This window comes from Xiphophorus couchianus, chromosome 22 (genome assembly GCF_001444195.1).
Source record: "Xiphophorus couchianus chromosome 22, X_couchianus-1.0, whole genome shotgun sequence".
Taxonomy (NCBI): Eukaryota; Metazoa; Chordata; class Actinopteri; order Cyprinodontiformes; family Poeciliidae; genus Xiphophorus; species Xiphophorus couchianus.
This window is the reverse complement of record NC_040249.1, coordinates 10,802,205-10,819,186: the sequence shown is the minus strand read 5'-3', so window position 1 is coordinate 10,819,186 and position 16,982 is coordinate 10,802,205. Positions and strand designations below refer to the sequence as shown.

Genomic DNA, 16,982 nt, shown 5'->3' with positions numbered 1-16,982 from the left:
ATTTTATATAATCTACAAAGTTTAGTATTCTAGTAAAGGTGGGGTGAATGCAAATTGATGCCACAATTTCCAGAGCTTTGTTTGTGTTTGTTTGTCTTTTACTTCACAATTATGCATCATTTTTGTTGATTTACGTATCACATGACAAAAAGTTGAAAACACTCAAAGAAAGGTGCTATTTGTCATCTAATTTCTCAAAGTTTTCTGATGTCTTTAGGTTTGATTTTGTGTGCCATGGTTGTCTCCAGGTAATTCAGAACAAAAAAAAGAGAGTTTGCAGTGTCCTCGGCATTCAGATACTCAGTTTTACACCTGAAGAGGACCTTGTTTAGAGATGTTTTTCTTTCAACCATATGAGATAGTTATGCTTTGTTTTTATATAGCCATGCGTCTGTCTCTGTCGCACCTTTAGCCTATCTCTGATAGGCCTCGCTGTTTACACTTAGAGGAAGTGACGTATTCTACGTTTTGAATCGTGCGGGCTAACGAGATACATCGAGCCTGCATAACCTCTGCACTGTCCATCTTCCCCTTTAACAAATCTGGGGGAAACTGCAAACTTCATGTATCCATAATCTCTGACACGGTAAGTTTTACACGGTCAAAATCGTTTAGTATTAAATAACCCAGATTACAGTTACCAAGGCAACTGCAATTCCTTAGGTTGCTTGCTTGTTGTTTTTGTTAGCTAACAGTGCTAGTTCTCCGTTATGTCTATTATATAATCTTGCGCTTTTTTTACGTACAGTACGTTGTTTGCATGACATTGACGAGTGCAATACTATTAATATGCTTATATTATATACAGAGACCTGTTGTAAGTGGTTTATCTTTTGATAACGTAGCCGCTGTAATGACCATTAGCTCTTTAATGTGCTAACAGGACAACAAAGCTAACACAAAAGAGGTCATCATGTTATTCAAATGTTGCTCGATAACATTTACATAAGATAGCTGGAGGATTAGCGTCAACATTCCTAACTTTGATAACAAAGCTTTCGGGAAGACGGGGTTTGTAACACCTCCATTAAAGTCTTAGTCTGCAACCATACTTGATAGATAAGTGACAGCTTTAAATGACCAACGCGAACCTTGGTTATTTGTCGGTGGCTGCTGTGCAACATGAATACTCTGATCATCTTCTGTGCATCGGCTGCAGCCCGCTAACCTGTATGTCGCTTTATAGCACCGGAGAACAGCATGGACCTCCACAAAATCATCCACAGTGCCCTGCACGAATTTATCCAGACGTACATTCCTGATGCAGATCTCAGGTGGGAAAACGCTCCAGACTTACTATTCTTAACAAAAAATAGTCCTTTTGCACTGCTAGTTTATGCCAATTTTCCAGGAGCTTCTGGTTACCCCATAGACTTTATCAGAACTGGGAAAACAACAACAGTTTGGTTAACTTGTATCATATCTGCAATAGTATAGCGTCTGTAGGATACTTGAAGTTCATACGCAATGTAAGTAAATATGTCTTCAATATTTTTTGTTAAAACACCGTAGAATATTTTTAGCAGAGTTAGAGAATGGATTCTAATCGTCGTCACAATATCAGTTTGTGAAAAATTACAAAGGACTGAGTGTGTTGATGCAATATTTGGATTGGGTAATATATACCAGGAGTAGTGCATCCCAAATATGCATGTGGCCAATTACATTACATTACATTTGTCTGCCCTTGAAGACGACATCTGGCAGATTTAAGTGTCTCAAATGTTTATTGCAATAGAATAGAAATGTCCTTTTGTGTCCCTCTGTGGGGAAATCCAGGTGTCACAGAACACGTTAAGTTAAGTGGAGCATGCACTAAAAAAGTTTTTAAAAATTTGAATACTGTGCAGGACGGGCAAATTTATAACATAAGACAAAAATACTATACAGTTATTAAAAATATCGTTTTATTAAAAGAAATGCAGCTGAGGAGGATAATTTAAAGAATAACATGTGTATAATCAACATGTCTATTTGTGTGTAAATAACAGACTATTTACAAGAAGTAAAAAAAAACTGCAAATAACAGGAGAGTTATAAAGCTTTATTAAGTCTATTGGGAGCAGTTGCAGTACAGCTGCTGTGAGGAAGGATCTGTGGCTTTGTGCACCAAGGATTCAGCAGTATGTTGCTAAATGAGCTCTCCAGTTTACCAACAACTTCTTGCATGTGATGGGAGACATTGCAAAAACAGTGATGGTATTTTAGCCAGAGCTATAGTGAGTAAATTTGGGAGTACTACTTCCTGCAAAAGCTGTAACCTTATAAATAAATTTTAATTCACTCTGTGAGCTCATCTTAAAACATTCACAATAAAAAATATAGTTTATACACTATAAATTATAGATTTTCACAAAGCTTCTCAAACAGACTCAAGAAGTTTTGCATTTTTTCCATTAGATTTGAAAGTTTAAATTTGAGGGGTTTGGGGGGTTTTATTGTAAACTAAGACTTAGGTTTTTTTCTTTAGCACACTGGATGATGTTCTTCTGTCGTACATCACTGGGGTCCTGGAGGACCTGGGGTCCCAGCAGAGCGTTGAGGAGAATTTTGATGTGGAGGTCTTTGCAGAAATGCTGGAAGCCTACATACCCGGGTTTGCCGAAATAGACAGGTAACACGGCCAGACTCGACATCTGTTCTGATCATGCAAAAGCAAGACGGTCAGCTGTACTGCTGTCAACTGATGTTGATTAAAGATTATTTTGTTACGCCCTAGTGTCAAAGTCTGTGAAATGATGTTCAGTCTGGCTTCAAAACTGGCCACTGCTCGGACGTCGGGTAAGTGTTAGTTTTTATTTTTCTAAATGATAGCTTTGTGGCAAGCCTGTTTTACAAACAAAGCGTTAAACCTTATCTTATGTTACATTTTAAAGAAAACAGTGTGCCTAAGACAGGGACAGAAGAGGTTTCTTTGAAACTTGATGCCCTGACCAGTCAACCAGAACCAGGACAAGAACCTCCGTGCCTTAAGCCACAGACAGAGGGCGCTACAGCCAAGGTTAACAAGCCAACGCACATCAGCACTGACCTCTTCAAGCTTTAAAATAGTTCTTTAATTTTAACTATCCAAATTCAAACCATGAATATGGCCTTTTGTTAGCTGTCAGCGTCTGAGTGGGAGTCCCAAGAGCAGCACCTGCTGGAGATGTTCCCAAAGTGCAGTTTGTCCGAAGCTCGCAGCGCTCTGTCCATCGCCAAAGGAGACATGGAGGAAGCAGTGCGCCTCATCATAGAGGGGGACGTCCAGCTCAGCCCCACTCCTATTAATGTAAGCCTCTCTGTCACAGAGAAACAATTTGCAAAAGTATTCATATCCCATGAATCTATTGATTCTGTCCTGCTATTTGATTGCCACTCTGACAGACCAACAAAAAGTTGTGCTTAATGTTGAAATGAAAGAAAAAGACACAAAGAAACCTTTAGCCCACTGAGTTGTCCTTCGTTCACCAAAATTGCAGCTGCATATTTTTTTAGGAAAGGCTTCTACCAGCTTTGCACACATAGAGGCAGAAGATTTTCACATTCGTCTTTGCAAAGTTGCTCAACATCAGCCAGTTTGGCTGGAATATCAATATTCCCAATAATTTCAACGGAAATCAGGATGTAAATTTTGAACTCTTACTTATGCAATACGGTCCGTAACATGAAATCCATTCATGTTTCTAGTTGTAGCGTAAGTAAAAAGTGGTAAGAGACAGGAGTACGTCTACACGGAACCATAAACGACTAATCCCATCTTATTCTGACGCTTCAGGTAAACCAAGGGAAGAGCATTTCCTCACTTGCAGACCAGAAACTTAAAGAGAGCATCCTGGAGAAGTAAGTGAAACTATTAATATTATGGTTGTGGAACAGAAGTATCCTCACAAGCTAATCAACGTGTTCCATCTGAATTCTACAGGTACATGCTAGTGGACAGTGAGGAAGATAACAAAACCCATCGACCCGTTGCTCCCAAAGACGTACGATTCTGGGTATATTCCCTTTTAATACAATTCTTTGTATTGTGCAATAAAACCTTTTTTTTCCCCCTTCATCAGGCTCCAAAGAAGCTTGTTCGCTACCATGGTAACCAGGTAGTTACAACAAAAGGAGAGCGATATCAACTTGTGAAGAAAAACGAGACAGACGACATGAAGAAAACCTACGTCAACCTGAAACCGGCCCGAAAGTACAGGTTCCATTGATGACGAGCACAGCACTGTACGAGCAGCTAGTAACAGCATTGTTTACACTAATTCTTCTTTATCCAACTCATTTAACCAAAACTTGATGTATTCCCTCAAACCCCCAGGTATTAGGAAGCATTTTTCAGTGTGGCAGTGGCTTATTTTTAAAACGTTACTAACCATCATGCCTTGGATAAAGCCGTTGTTTTTAAGTTGCACCGTTGTTGCTTTTTAATCTTTTTTGTCTTTTTTTTTTTTTTTTTAAATCAATCGGTTGTGTTCTTGTTTGTGTAACGAACAGCCTATCTGATTTGTTTTGGCCACCTCAGCAGGTCTGATGTCGCACTGACAGCTCTTTTTCTTTCTTCTTTTTTGGGGAAATGTGGATCCATGACTATAATATTAACTTGTGTACACTTCTTTCATCATCTTTGTAAATAAGTGGTGCTGTTGAAGTTTGTTGTGAACATTACAGGTCTTAGTCTATTTTTTCCTTAAGTTTTCATCAAGATTCATAAATTTTGTTGAAGCCTTGAGGTTCAGCGCAGTTTGTGCTGCCCCAAAACTATTACATCTGACAGATTCATTTATTTCTTGCAATGTAGGACAAATATTTAAAAACAAGTCGTTCTTGTAGTAATTTAGGATTTACTAGAAAGCTAAATTAATACCTAAGTTTGCTGCACAGTAAATACATTTTTCTAGAGATGGACATGCTATAACACCTTTTTGTGTAGAATATCAAAATACAGGATTGTGGGTATCCCCCAAATAGTGAAATATGAACCTGATGGGCTTCATTTTAAAGTCCAGAATATTTATTTTTGATATATAAATGTTTCAATATGCAGAATCTTAAATCCATTGCAACTAAGTTTCCAAAAAATGTTGGTTGGCTTCAGAAGATGTGCAAGGCAATGATTTGCAAACTTGCCCTAAGCTTTTTATTTACTTTAAAACAGAAATGACGTATCATATCTGATATTCATATTTCATTCAAATGATCTTTATTGTTTCTTTTGTTTTTTTTAGATAATATGCAATTGTGAAAAACAGAACACCCCATTCAGTTTTCAGCCCTTTCCAACAGAATGTTCAAATACTGTTGGAAATACCCCCTAATTACTAGTCTTAACCCTGTTGACTAAAATAACTTCAGTGAGCTGCTTCTAGTAGCCATACATTGGTCTGTGGAAGGTTTTCTCCATTCCTGACTTTCTCTCTGGCAAAAATGTAATCTCTTTCGGTCTTTGTGTGCACACTACATACTTAAGTGTTATCAGATTTCCTTAGCCTCAAGCCTACAGTTAATGATCCATCCATTTAGGATAGGATAGGATTATTCACTATATCCACTATAGTGAATAATCATAACTGATAATTCTGTATGTGTTGCATAAAGGAAATTGCTATGTGAAAGTGATCCAGGTTTGTTTTGAGCAATTTTTAACTGCTGCTTTTATGATTATTTACTTAGAAATTGCAACAATGAGGGAGAATTATTTATGCTTGTAGATTTAAATAAAAATGTAAATTAGATCCAAAAATGATGCACATACAAAGATGCTGCAATGTTGAGATATTTTAGGTAATTCTAAATTGACAGTGAAGGGTGTAAAACTAGAATAATCTGCTCAAAACAGCCAGTTGTTGGCCCCTAAGCAGATTCATGTGCAATATGGTCTGCACAATAGGGATTCTATAGGGTTTGCAAATCATTATTTTATTTATCTTTCTTAACTTTGGAAACGGGATTGCATTATTGAAGATTTAAGGTTGTGTGCTTTCAGGTAAACATAATACTGCTGTGGTTCTCATCTCATTTGTGTTTGTGTGTGAATTTTGCTTCACCCGAGACTGTTGTAAAAATGAGTGATCGTTTTTATTCTTAGTTGTACATTTAGGACAAATAAGCTGACCTGATTTTCTTTTCCAGGATTTAGTATTTATATTCCGCTCCTATTTGTTGTAAGTAATACGCAGCTGTTTGAAACCTGTGATATATTGTTTCCCTGAATGTAGTATAACAGAACTGGGTGTTCAGATGATGTGATGTTATATTTATCATGCAATGGTGTTATGTAGAGCATGGAGCGGACTTATCTGAAACTGTTAACTAATTTTCTTTTTCTCCTTTTCCATCATGGCTTCAAAAAACTTATGGTAATTTATAGTAAATACATTTTGTAGAGTACCATATGCTTCCTGTTTACGTTCTCACAGAACTCAATACAAGTTATTTAGGTAAATCGGAGTGGGCCATTTCAGTCTGCATATTGCCATCTGACAGCGTTCATACGCAGTCTTGGAAAGTGTGGATTTTGCGTTTTCATTTTCAAAACAAAAATTGATTTTGGGAAAATTGTTTTCCAGAATCTTTTTTTCCTCTTCCCATTTTCTAAATGACAAAAACCTATTAATGCTTAATAAATGCAGTTTTGTATTAAAGAAACATGTTTCTAACAATTTGTTCCATAATTGTGAAATTCTTCTAATCAGTATTTTGACTTTCGACTCACTGATTAAAGGTGCAGTTATTCAAAAGTTCAAAGAAGCATTTTACTAACAGTTTGTCCTAGAGCCAACTTTACACTTTGGTTGAACTGGAACAGTTCTTGAGCTGGATCTAAAATACCAAATAAACAACCAAAACTTATTTTTTACAAACTAAATATAACATACTTCATTTCTTATTTGACAGGTCTAATTCAGGATTCAATTCCTGATCTTGTGTCATTTTCTTGTCTGATTAAGGCCACAAAAAAGCCATTAAAACACCTCAATCTTACAAAAGAAAAGTTATATATATATATATATATATATAGAAAACTGAATCACTGAATAAACTTGACATAAAAGGAAACTGTAACAAGTTAACATTTAAACCTTTTAATGCCAAAGTGAAAGCAAACACATTCACCATAATATAGAAAAGTTTAAAATCACCTTCCTTTTTTTGCCATGTATCAGGCAAATGCATTCAGTAAACAATTCACATAAAAAAACCCACCCAGATAAATTTTTTACACAAGAATTAAAACCATTTGAATAGAGTGCAATTAGTACTCTATTCACCATCAGTTAACAAGATGGTGTGCGTCTTGTTAACTGATGCACATCATGAGTTAACAAGAAGAAAATCTGTGTCAACCAACTTTCTGAACATGAAGCTCAATTTGTTTGGCACGCCACGTAATATTCTGCTTCTTGTTTCACTCGGACCTGAAGCATCGAAAACTTGCTCAGAAATGTTTGAAGCAAAGAAACTCTTGTATCGACCTGTCCTAGAGACCTTAAAAGGGACATTTGCAGTAAGTTAAAGGCTGATTAGCATTTACCTTTACACAGGCTGTGGGAAAAAAAGGTCAAAACAAGTGCATGTCAGAACACTGATAACTTAGAGATGACAATAATGGAGCCTAAATATTGCTTACTGATTATATTTCTAGATTCCTGTTCTAAAAAATGGAACAGCTTAACAAGCTATTTCAAACCTGACCACTAGATGGTGCTTTAAGCTTTGCAACATTTGCTTTTACAAAGCTTCATGCCAGCACTTGGTCTCACTAGTTCAGTCGACTGGTAGAATATAATTATCATTTGTACCTTTTAATTTGGTGTAATTACAATTTAAGAGAAACTAGTACTAGCAACTACTACTAGTTGCTAATACTAGTTGCAACACTTATTTTCAGCAATCCTCTTACTGGATTTTTTGGCTGCAAATCCAATAAAGCACTTAAGATACAAATTAAAGACAACATTTGCTTAACAGGTTAAGCATTTATAAAAATTATTCATATACCTTCAGCTGCATCCTCTGTTTCACAGCCATACATTTATCATCATCATATAGCAACTGATTTTGATATTTTGAAATCATGGCCAGTCTTGCTAATAAATGACTGCACACTAGTACGAAATTACCTAATGTAGATAAATTACCGTAGAACACTCATTTCTAATGTTGTTTTGTGATGAGAATTTAATATTAAGTTTATTACTATATCTATATCTATAAGTTTATTACTTATAAAGTATTTCTTTATATGTTCTCTGTAATATTTTACCCCTCATCTAAACAACAAGTACTCAAAACACTGTTTCCTCACAGACACAAATATTAAAACTTAAGGCCAAAAGCAGAAATTGTAAGACTTAAGGAAACACTGATTCAAGGAAATATGTCTTCATTTCTTCTCACCAAAGGCAAAAAAAGCATCTTCAAGTTGGATGAAATCCTAATGGTTTAATTCATTTTTCTCCCTTTACTCGGCGCAGTTGTTAAAATAACGGCGTTCTGAGACCGAAGCAGAATTATTTCATTATGGCTGATTACGGCCATGCACTGGCGCTTAGCTCCAAGGACAGAATGCACACTGAAAAGAAAGAAAAATAAAAACACAGACACACACTTCACATGCAAACAGTTTGTGGAGCAGTCCATTCAGCAGTTGCAACGTTGGAGCTCTAACTGAGGCCCTGGTCATATCGCCCTTTGATCATTGTTTTTAGTAACGGCCCGACCTGCAGGGGAGAAAACAGAGGATTTCACAGCAGGACGATCATAGAGTTACATGTGATGTAACTCTCTGTTCTAAACGGCATTTCCACAGTACAAAAATCAAGTTAGCCATGAATATTCACAGTAACTGGGTTGTTGGGAGGGTCAGCGTGCCTGAGGGATTCCAATGTAACTAGTGACCTAAATATAGGTCCTATTTAAATATTCTAGAAACGGACAATGTGACATTCATGTGCAGACAGAGCTCAGATGATAGCTGTAGCTTCTTTTGATGACAGCAAGGATGGCTTAAAACTAAGCATTTACCTCATGGGGATCTCCAAGTGCTTCTCCAAGCATTTTCTCAATATTCCTCATGATGGCAACTTTTTGATGAGCTCGCAGAGGGTACTCTATCTTCTTCGGTGTTGGAGCTCCCTAAATAAAAGAGAAACAGGTTCAAAAGAAGTGTAGTGGGAAAGTTACGCATTATGCGACAGTAATGTGATGATTCAAATATACGTACTTTGTACCAGAAGTTAACCGTGATGGTCACTCCGCCGTTCAACAATGACTCGATGTGATGCCACCTACAAAAACAAGAAAAATATGACTGACTAAAATCTGGAAACACACCATTGTTTCATTTTGAAGTGAAATTTACATGACAGGTCGCAAAACCCAATCCAAGTGTGTGGTTAAGTGCAGAGTTTCTTTTAATCAACAACAAAACGTAAAAATACTGGAAAATTTTAACCATTTGCTTACCAAGATTTTATACAATATTTAATTTTAATAATCTGAAAACTGAACATGTTCAAACATTTTTCAACTTTTCCAAAATAAAGTTTTCTTTTTTAGCAACAGGAGACAAATCAGGACTGCAAGAGGACAGGTGAGCTTTAACATTTTGCACAATATCTTAGTGTTCGGACTGCCTGGTGTTTGCACAATCCTGCTAAAACAGCAACCTAGTGTTAATTATATTTTCACATATTTGGAGGTCGACTGCGCTAAGGGTGTTCCACCCTGACATTCTCAGAAATGTTTTCTATGGACCTAAAACCTCCTTCATGTGGGAATGCAATAGATCTGGTTTTCCTGAGAAAAGCTAAATGAAACGCCACACTCATCTGGTGCAGAATCACTGGCTTTCTGAGGTTAGTGTGTGCTTAGTGAGCTCAGATGTGTTTCTCCACAGAGTTGGTATATGGCTTCCACCTTGTGCAATACAGTTTCAGGTAACATCACTGGAAGCAGCAGACTCTAATTACAGGAGGCAATCAAAGCGAAATCTATTTTCATCTAGTGCTGCATATTCTGTTGATAAAGTAGTAGATGAACTGATGTGTGAACTCTTTGATGGTTAAAAGTATAAAGATCACAAGGTTTTAAAAAAGGTGGAAGGGAGAAAACCTGCTATTCCCATAATATTGCATTTATTTATTTTTTTTTAATTAAGAGGAAGCACATCTTACCAATACATAGGGATGTAGAGAACATCTCCAGGTCCCACAACAGTTTCATAGCCAACAATGTTCTTAAAATTTGGAAACTTCTCATAGTTAGGGTTATCAAAATCAACCTAAAATAGAAAGAAAGTTGGTGAAAAAATATGAACAAGTCTTTTAGCAAAATTTGCCAAACCTTAAATCAAGTAAGCAGCTTAACTTACTTGGCTCTGTCTGTCACACGGGTGATGGACAGGGTAAGGATAGAGACACTCAAACTGGTCTGGGGGGAAGAGGATGCATCTCTTATGGCCTTTTATCTGTGCAAAGAAGTTCTGCTGCTCGTCATAATGTGCTGGTGTCACATTGCCTGAGAAAATGATAACATATACAGTAATGTGAAAAAAAAGAAAACCTATGAGGCTTGAAAACAGTAAAATAGATATATCTTTGGCATCTTGTGTGATGGAGCAGAAGCTGAAGGAAAATGGATTATGTTATTTAATTTTTTTTGTTTTCTTTTTAACAAATAAAAACTACCTTTCACTTCACCTACACATTTGAGTGACTGTCTCCATCAGCTCTGCACATCTCAGTCAGACTGGATGGAGAGAATTAGAAGCAAAAATTAGTTTTCCCAAGTCTTGCCACGGATTGTTTTTAGGTCAGAACTGAGTTCTTCTGAGACAAATAATTGATCTAGATCTGGCTTTATGTTGTGGGTCACTGTCATGCTGGAAGGTGGACGTCTAACTTGTTCTGTTCAGGACCCCCCTACATTTAACTTCATCCATTTTCCCATCAGATTTAGGCAACTACCCTGTCCCAGCTGAAGAAAAGCACATGATGCTACGACCACCATGTTTCACAGACATGGTGTTTTCAGGGCGATGAGTACACACCCTGAATCCACCATGTCTATTCAGGGCATGCATGCCATTATTCTGCAATTCTAGTATTCTGCCATTTAGGTTATCATGTGTCATGGATTATAGGAAGGAAATGAGAGGCTCACCCTCCATGCCAACCAGCAGCAAGTTGGACGTCAGCGGTCCCCAGTTTAGCGTGGCTTGCTGTCTGTTGATCCAGTTCCAGTTGAAACCAAGAAAATCAACAACAATCTTCTTTCCTACTGTGTCATTCAGTGTTTGCTGCAAATAGACTCTTGAAACACACGAGGAAAGAGACATGCTTTAAGTATGAGTCATGCAGTTTCACATACAGAGGGCTGAAAAACAAACCCTGGTCCTGCTGGTGTTAAAAATGGTGCAAACGAGAGTGTAAAAAAAAAAAAGAAAATCACTGCCTGCAGTTTGCAAACACTTGGGGGGGGGGGATTGCATTAATATAAGTGGAAATTATACTAAATAACAGCTACTTTAAGGGTCAGCGAGTTAAAATCGGATGTCTCTTTGGTATCTGATCTGAGTATGAGCTGCCAGATCAGTCAGGTTACAGAAATAAACCTTCATCACATAACTGCTTAGTCACTTGTTCTGTCACAGGCATATCTTGTCCTCAATACTTTTGGAGGTTAAAACAGCAGAAATGCAGAAATGTGCATTTCTCACATCACGTCTGACAACTTACCTATCCTCTCCTCCCTCTTCTTCTCTTTTTTGCATGGTATCCACAAACTCAGAGAATTTCATCTCCATTCGACGAGACTTGGGAACAAAGTCCATAAAGTTGCACATTTTCTTCTCGTCATAGTAGAGGAATTTGTGGTTTTCTGAACTGTAAACAGAGAAGTCTCCATTTCCAATGTTCTCCAGGAGGTATGGGATGTCCCACTTTAGTGCTGGATATACGAGGTTGGTGTCCGTTAAAACCACCGGTTCCTGGAAGAAGATCAGGAATACTTTATTGAAATATTACAATAAAGACTGGTGGTTGCTGTCCACCTCAATGCTAAGAAGATCTAATTAAAGATCATTTAAAGTTGTTTTCTTAGTCGCATTTCATAATTAGTTACTTTTGACCTAAGGCATACTTACATGTTTCTGCTGTCAGTGTAGCCATGACAGAAATAGCAACTCTTCTAACGGTAATTTCATGTTATACTTTTTAATCATCTGAATATGAGAAAGAATCTGAAGCACACTCTGTTAACAGTAAATAAACCTGCTTACAGTAAATCTATTGAAGGACAACATGCTGTATCACGACAACGTTATCAGATAATGACGTTTTTGAAAACGTGACTGTATTTTGTTGGGGGTGGTGTGTGATAACTAGTGCACTTTATTTTCATCATTACTCGGTGATTATGTCAAAAACGCATGGAATAAGACAAAATATGGGGAAAAAAACACTGACTTGCAAGATCAAAACTCTTCCAATTAGCTACAAGTGCATGCTGTCATTTTTGCTCTAATCATATTTAGAGTGCTTCAAAGCTGAATGTTCTTTGTGCCTGGTATTCATGCAAAAAAAAAAAATTATAGTAATGAACTTGAACTTTCAAGTAACATTTATTTTACAAGTCACATTTATGCCAACGCCAAATAAGGTAAATCACTTAAAAGTTCATCTTTTGGGGGCAATTGAGCATTATTTCCTTCTGATATTTGGTCTCAAAAACTTTTTCCAGGTTTCAAAATAAGCTAAGGGGCAAGAACTGTCCCAGAACTTTAGCTTTTAAAATGCTGTAGATACTACACTGTAGTACCTGTAAGCTTGTATGGTGCTCTCCCAGGATAAATGATTTTACTTGCAACTCTAATGTACCTGCCTGGCACACATTTTTAATTAAAAGCAGCAGCAAGGAAACCCTACGAAAAGGGCATATTACATGTAAAATACAGTGAACATTGCTTTAAAGATGTCAATTACTCGATGAATTGCAAAAGCGCAATATTCTAATGCATTTCATGTGTTGCTGCTTATTTTTTCATTGTCAATTTCCCAATAATCTGATAAAAACTGATGCAATTGATGTGGTGCATCCTACGCAGAAAATGAGAAGAGTCATCGTCAAAGCTGCAAAACCGTCTCACACAGTGAGTCATGTACATGTTTTAAATCATGCAAAGGAAGTGCAAATTGATTTAAAATAATATCTCGCGATTTGCGTGCACGTGAGTCGCGCGCACGACCGCACACACCCGCAGCTCGGAGGCCTACGTGACAACCCGAACGTAGCCCGCTGTGCGCGCTCCCGCTGCTCCGCTGCCTGCGCTGGCTCTCCGTTTCACTTTCATCGGAGGACGCTGAACTCTGCGGCTGCGAGGAGATGATGTGGTTGGAGGACTGTTTTAAGCGTACCGGTCTGCGTTGAGTTTGGCTTTTCCGCTTATCATTAGCTGCAGTGGTAAAAGATTATGTTCCGCGACTTATCAGGTCTTGGTTAAATGACGCAGGGATGAGCCTCGTAGCATTAATGTGAAGCATTTATACAACCTGTATGCAGAATAGCCAGGTGTTCAAAGAAGCCTTCTTTCCAGTTGATAATCAATTTGGACCTGCTTTTAATTATTAACGAAATAGCTGAATGAATGAACACATGAGGCAAAACGACCTAACTTCTAGCTTTAATATTCCATTCATCAAACCTAACATCTGTTATTTAATTTACAACTAATATTTAAAGTCATGTTGCCTTTTAAACTCCATCACGTTTTGGGTATGAACATCTGAAAACTATCTCCAACAGGAAGGACTTAAAGGCGAATGTTTAACACATCTGTCAGCAACAGAAGTACACAGGAAAAGCTCACATTCAGCACTGGCTCAAGTTGTATTTGCATCACTTGAGCCAGTTTTTGAAGGTCATTTAGAAAGGAGTTCACGTTTACACAGTGATTAAAACTATTCTTGTAAAATAGTTCTCAGGAGATGAACATTGTAGTAGGTTTGTGTAACAGAGCCATATAAAGCAGGGTAGGAAAAGGAAGCCTGCTCCCTTTTGAGAAGATGTCAGATCTACTGTCTCTAGGTTACAACATGCATCTCTGTCTGCATTTGGATTACACAAAAAATGAAATCTTAAGCAACACATAAACCTTGGGACAATGCAAACAGCTCATGGAAGCCCAGGGTGTTTGTGAATATTTGGGCGACAAACCTGGGCCACTTCATTTTTAATCAAGTAATATACTCTCTTTAAAATCCTAAGAGAACAATGTCCTCTGCAGAGAATTCACTATGAAGTCATAATGCTATATATCATGTTGCATCAAAGCAGAGTGCCAGAATTCTCCTAGCTTTGAATCATAAAAAAACACAGGAAGACCAGAAAACCACCATCTTAAATAAATGAGAGGTAAGTCACTGGAAGCTTTTGGAGACAGGTGAAATGGGCAAAATTTCATTTGAAACTCAAACAGCAGCACATTCATGAATAATGAAAGACCCAAAGGGAAATGTAAACAAAGGCTGTCTGTCCTGAACAGACACACCTACCACATAAAATATTTCTGTTAAAACAAATGGCAGTGAAAACAAACAGTAATATGAAGGATGTCTGTTGTGTTCAAATGTCCTGTTTCGTTCTTACACGTCTGACGTGCTTTTAATGAGTTGGAGAAATCAAGAGTTTGCACATCCACAGAGCCTCCGTCTGTGGATGTGCACTGCTAGTCAGCTGGCTAAAAGAACGACGTCACCTGCTTCCCTCATGTACAAAAAAACTCAACTCACTTAACGTTGTTTTAAAACAGCAGGATTATTTTAACAAACAGGACAAAAATATGGTATAAAATGGCAAGCAATAAAAAAAAAATTAAAACTTTTAGCTTGTGTTTACTCTAAAATGTTACTATGAAAAAATTTTACTACACCACATAGAATGATTTCATATTTAACACTTTCATCAGTAAAAGCAAGCATTTCCATTTGCCACCAATGACTCTTTTGGCTTATCTGATCTAAGGAAAGTAGTAAAAAATCTTCTCAGATCTGTTTTTTGTTATTCTATGTAAACTCTTCAGGATTAAACATCTATGTGTCTCACTGGAGTCAGCAGGTGCACTCAAGCCGCTGATCAATACTCTAGATTTAGCTGACCTAGATACTCAACGGGCTTCAGTTTTGTCTGAATGAAATAAAAGTACCACTTAATCTTGCTTTAAAATTAGACTTATTCACTGTAAACAATATCTTACTTCTCCAGTGTGAAAATTGGCAACCAAAAACAGAGAAATAAAATAGGTTTTTATACGAATTACACAGCACAATGCAAACCATTTACATAAACTCCTTTGCACAGGAGGAGTTTGTTAAAACAATACTTCTGACTGAATTTTCTAACTCAAATGTACACAGCTTTTGACCCATAAGTATAAAAACATACAAGACTTGTGAGCCCAACTACTGATTTATTTTTTTGTAAGTCAGTTACACAAGGACATAGCACAGGAGCAACAGCAAATATGTAGTTCATATCTATTAAAAATTGCTGTTTTTTTCAGATTTATCTCATGTTAGACTTATATGAATGAATAAATGTTAGTTAGGTCCCAAGCTTTGGAGACCACTGTCTTCCGGGACAGATTCTGTATGGTTTATATTCTGTTTGTAAAACATTTAAAGCCATTACTTTTATATATTGTTTAGCATTAAAAACCAGGTCTGTTGTTAAAGTGCCCCAGGTCCAGTTGAAACTGTTGACCTAAAGAGGTTGAGACAAAAAAAGGAATAAAATGTCCTTTTTCAGTTTCTGAACAAGAAAATAAAAGTACAGACCTCTAAAATAATAAACCCAAGATGTAAAGAGTGAAATAACACATAAAAGGTCATCTAAATGTAGATTTTTAAAAAACTCTTTTTTAGAAAACTGCATGAGGAAGTCTGGAAAGCTGTGACATTTTTCCTCTCTTAGCATTCTTTTATTATATATAATTAACCATACCAGAAAAATAAAAGATAACCCGAGACAAAATAGAAACATTGTGTATATATCAGAAAAGGAAATAAAATACTTCTTATGCTCTTCGATAACTTACTTTCAATATCATTAATCTCAGTGTTCGTGTTTATAATTTTTATTTTGAGCCGGGCTTATTTTTCAAGTTCACGTTTGCATTTTTCAACATTAAATGTTCGACGATTCTTTAAACTATAACGAAAAGAAGATTTGTTTAAATGAAAATAAAGTTCCAGTAACCCAACCCTGCAGCTGTGTTACCTCGTTGTTTATAAGCATCTCTGCTCTGGGATCCGTGCAAGACAGCCGGGGAATGGGCTTGGTGGGGAACGAGTATTTTCGGAGCTGGGACTCATCCCATTCCCGGCTGTGGACGTCGGAGAAAGCCGCTCCGTCGTCACTTGTCGCCGCATCGGCCTCCACAACAGTCGCCGCTGCCATAGTGGTTCGGCGAGCCCCGCTTTAGCTGCTGTACCTCGGTCCACCTCACAATGAAAGCGTCCACCAGCTTCTCCGTTCTTTTTTTGTATATTCATATAAATATACAGCGGAACTACCTGGGCAGCCTCCCTCCCTGCTCAGGTTTATTGAGGGATAAAATAAAACGAGAGGGCTCTTACCGCCCGGTGAGCGTTTCACCACGGACCTGTTCCGTGCATGAATGTTTACACGCTGTGGTGACAGGCAGGGAGCAAACAAAACTACACGGGATACAAAATACGCAGGAAGCCGTTTTGATTAATTCAGGCACAGAATATTCTACAGCGACACCTAGCGTCCGGGGTGAACTGGTGCGAAATATTTTCAAGTTCATCCGAATTAATTATACAATGGAAAGTTAATTTATTTTAGTTATTCTGTCAAAGGAAGATAACACTCAAACAGTGTATATATTTAAAATGGTTCTTCCTTTACTCTGTACTTTCTGGCTTTCAACTATCTAGAAACGAAAGCTTTTTTTTAATTCCTAAAAGCTTTCTGATCTATAT

The 16,982-nt window shown here is 37.3% G+C and overlaps 2 protein-coding genes across 2 annotated transcripts; one reads left to right on the top strand and one right to left on the bottom strand.

The window, feature by feature from the left end:
* The first annotated feature begins 440 nt into the window (after positions 1-440).
* cuedc2 (CUE domain containing 2) lies at positions 441-7,574 on the top strand. Its single transcript, XM_028006942.1, has 9 exons — positions 441-586; positions 1,187-1,274; positions 2,471-2,614; positions 2,720-2,781; positions 2,877-3,001; positions 3,104-3,271; positions 3,758-3,822; positions 3,905-3,965; positions 4,044-7,574. The coding sequence occupies exons 2-9, from the start codon at positions 1,201-1,203 to the stop codon at positions 4,188-4,190; spliced, it is 846 nt and encodes a 281-aa protein (XP_027862743.1). The 5' UTR covers positions 441-586; positions 1,187-1,200; the 3' UTR covers positions 4,191-7,574.
* Positions 7,046-16,703, bottom strand: hif1an (hypoxia inducible factor 1 subunit alpha inhibitor). The gene is made up of 8 exons (XM_028006941.1): positions 16,255-16,703; positions 11,718-11,968; positions 11,143-11,291; positions 10,352-10,497; positions 10,155-10,261; positions 9,203-9,266; positions 9,004-9,114; positions 7,046-8,699 (listed from the first exon to the last, which is right to left on the bottom strand). The coding sequence occupies exons 1-8, from the start codon at positions 16,432-16,434 to the stop codon at positions 8,643-8,645; spliced, it is 1,065 nt and encodes a 354-aa protein (XP_027862742.1). The 5' UTR covers positions 16,435-16,703; the 3' UTR covers positions 7,046-8,642.
* Between the last annotated feature and the right edge of the window lie 279 nt (positions 16,704-16,982).